Source organism: Meleagris gallopavo, chromosome 12, assembly GCF_000146605.3.
Source record: "Meleagris gallopavo isolate NT-WF06-2002-E0010 breed Aviagen turkey brand Nicholas breeding stock chromosome 12, Turkey_5.1, whole genome shotgun sequence".
Lineage (NCBI taxonomy): Eukaryota > Metazoa > Chordata > Aves > Galliformes > Phasianidae > Meleagris > Meleagris gallopavo.
The window spans coordinates 806473-808346 of record NC_015022.2 but is presented as its reverse complement, the minus strand read 5'-3'; the positions used below and the strand labels follow the sequence as shown (position 1 = coordinate 808346).

General features: G+C 62.4%; 2 protein-coding genes across 5 annotated transcripts in view; one reads left to right on the top strand and one right to left on the bottom strand.

Annotated features, from left to right (window-relative positions):
* PARP6 (poly(ADP-ribose) polymerase family member 6) overlaps positions 1 to 456 on the bottom strand; it is an 8808-nt gene extending 8352 nt beyond the window's left edge. The window contains exons 1-2 of the mRNA XM_031555199.1: positions 432 to 456; positions 116 to 201 (exon numbers count right to left, since the gene is read on the bottom strand). Of these exons, the coding sequence (XP_031411059.1) occupies positions 116 to 201; positions 432 to 456 (111 nt within the window). The remainder of the gene's footprint in view (positions 1 to 115; positions 202 to 431) is intronic.
* Positions 457 to 1395: 939 nt separating this feature from the next.
* The window catches only part of PKM (pyruvate kinase M1/2), a 17911-nt gene continuing 17432 nt past the window's right edge, over positions 1396 to 1874 (top strand). The window contains exon 1 of one of the 4 annotated variants that reach the window (XM_010717126.3): positions 1396 to 1467. The gene's annotated coding sequence lies outside the window, so the exon portion shown is untranslated. Of the gene's footprint in view, positions 1468 to 1743; positions 1855 to 1874 lie in introns of those variants that run through there. The other 3 variants (XM_010717125.3, XM_010717128.3, XM_019619306.2) reach the window with 3 other exon arrangements.

Here is a 1874-nt window from a genome sequence, read left to right as displayed (position 1 = left end):
GCGGCGGACCTCCGCGGCCCCGCATGGGGTCCCCATGGGCTCTGCTCAGTGTCCCCGAACGTCCTTAGCGCAGACTCTCCCCCGCGGTGCTCGTGGCCCCGTGCTGTGTACCCACGCGACGCCTCCGCGTCGGGTCCCTGCAGTCCTCACTCGGTGTCCCCCGCACGCGGTCCCCAGGAGCCCACTTTCGGTCCCCGTGGCCTCACGTTGGGTCTTTGCACTTCTCTCTCATTGTCCCCGTGGTCCCTCACAGTTCCTCACGGTCCCTATGACTCAATGTTGGGTCCTGCATGGCCTCCCATTGGGTCCCTGCAGTCCTCATTCACTGTCCCCAGCACAGGGTCCCTGCAGTCCCTCGCAGTGCATCATGGCCCCTATGGCCCCATGTTGTGCCTCTATGGCCCTCACTCATTGCCCCCAGCACAGGGTACCTGTGACTCCACGCTGGGTCCCCATGGTCCACCATGGCCTCACATCGGGTCCTTGCACTCCTCACTCATGTTGCCAGCACAGGGTCCCTGTGGTGTCTCACAGTCCCTCATGGTCCCCATGGCCTCACACTGGGTGTCCCGTGGCCCTACATTGGGGCCTCATGGTCTCTGCTCAGTGTCCCCAAATGTCCGTAGCATCATAGAGACTCTATGTCCCCCATGGTGCTCATGGCCACATGTGGGTCCCCACAGTTCCCATGGCTTCACATTGGGTCCCTGCAGTCCTCGCTCAGTGTTCTTCCCAGCACAGGGTGCCCATGGCCCCCCATGGTCCCATTTTGGGTCCCCATGGTCCCAACTCAGTGTCTCCAGCATCCCCAGCACAGCACCACATGGATGCCCACCTTGGGAGCCACATCGCTGTCACAAGGAACCCAAGAGGACCTCAATAAAGAGCCACTCCTTGTGGTGCTGGCACATCGTCCCCAATGTCCGCAACACAATGCCAATGCAAAACATCCAGGTAGGGTCCCCCCATGCCCTCAGCAGTGTCCCCATGGTCCCAGCACAGAGTCCCCACATTGCTGGCACGATGTCCCCATAGTTCCAGCACGGTGCTCTCATGTCCTTGCCTCTCTCTCCCATTTTTGGGATGACCTGGGGCCACCTCACCCCATGCCACCCAGAGCCACTGACAAGATGACTTCTGACAAGTTTGGGCACCCAGGCTTTCTCTGTAACTCAAGACACCTATTTTTGTCCCCAAGTGTCTATTTCTGTCCCCAGACCAGAGGGCTGGCAGCAGGGGGATGGCACGTCTCCCCCTGCACCTCCATTTTCCGTGGGATGTCATCGCGTTGGGGGGGCTATGCGTGACGAAGCCACGTGGGTGCATTGACCTTTTCTCCCTGGGACACCTGTTTTGTCCCCCAAACTTGGAGACGACCCCAATGACATATGGGGGACATCGTGGGGTGGCTCAGGGGCCAGCAGGAGCCGCTTCACAGCGTCCTTCGGCCGTCCGGCATCCCTGCAGGTACCATGGGCAAGGGGCGCGGGTGGGAGAGCCGAGGGAAGCGGAGCCTTTAAGAGCAGCGCGGCTCCTTTAAGAGCAGCACGGTCCCTTTAAGAGCAGCGCGATCCCTTTAAGGCCGCGGCCACTCTTCCCCCGCGTGCGCTCAGGCTGTGCCACCCTTTGATTGGCTGCGCTGCGCGTGAGAGTCACATCGCTTCCTCCGCAGCTTGCGCGTCCGCCGAAAAAAAGAGTCCCGGCCGTTCACCCCGTTGCGCAGTGGGCGGAGGGATCCGCGGGGCGGTGCTTCGGCCGGGATCACCTTGGCGGCGCGGCGAGGAGGCGTGCAGAGCGGCGGCGGCGCTCAGACAGGACGGGTTCTGGGCTCTGAGGCGGAAGCAGCACCAGGAGGTAACGGCGGCCTCCGGCTC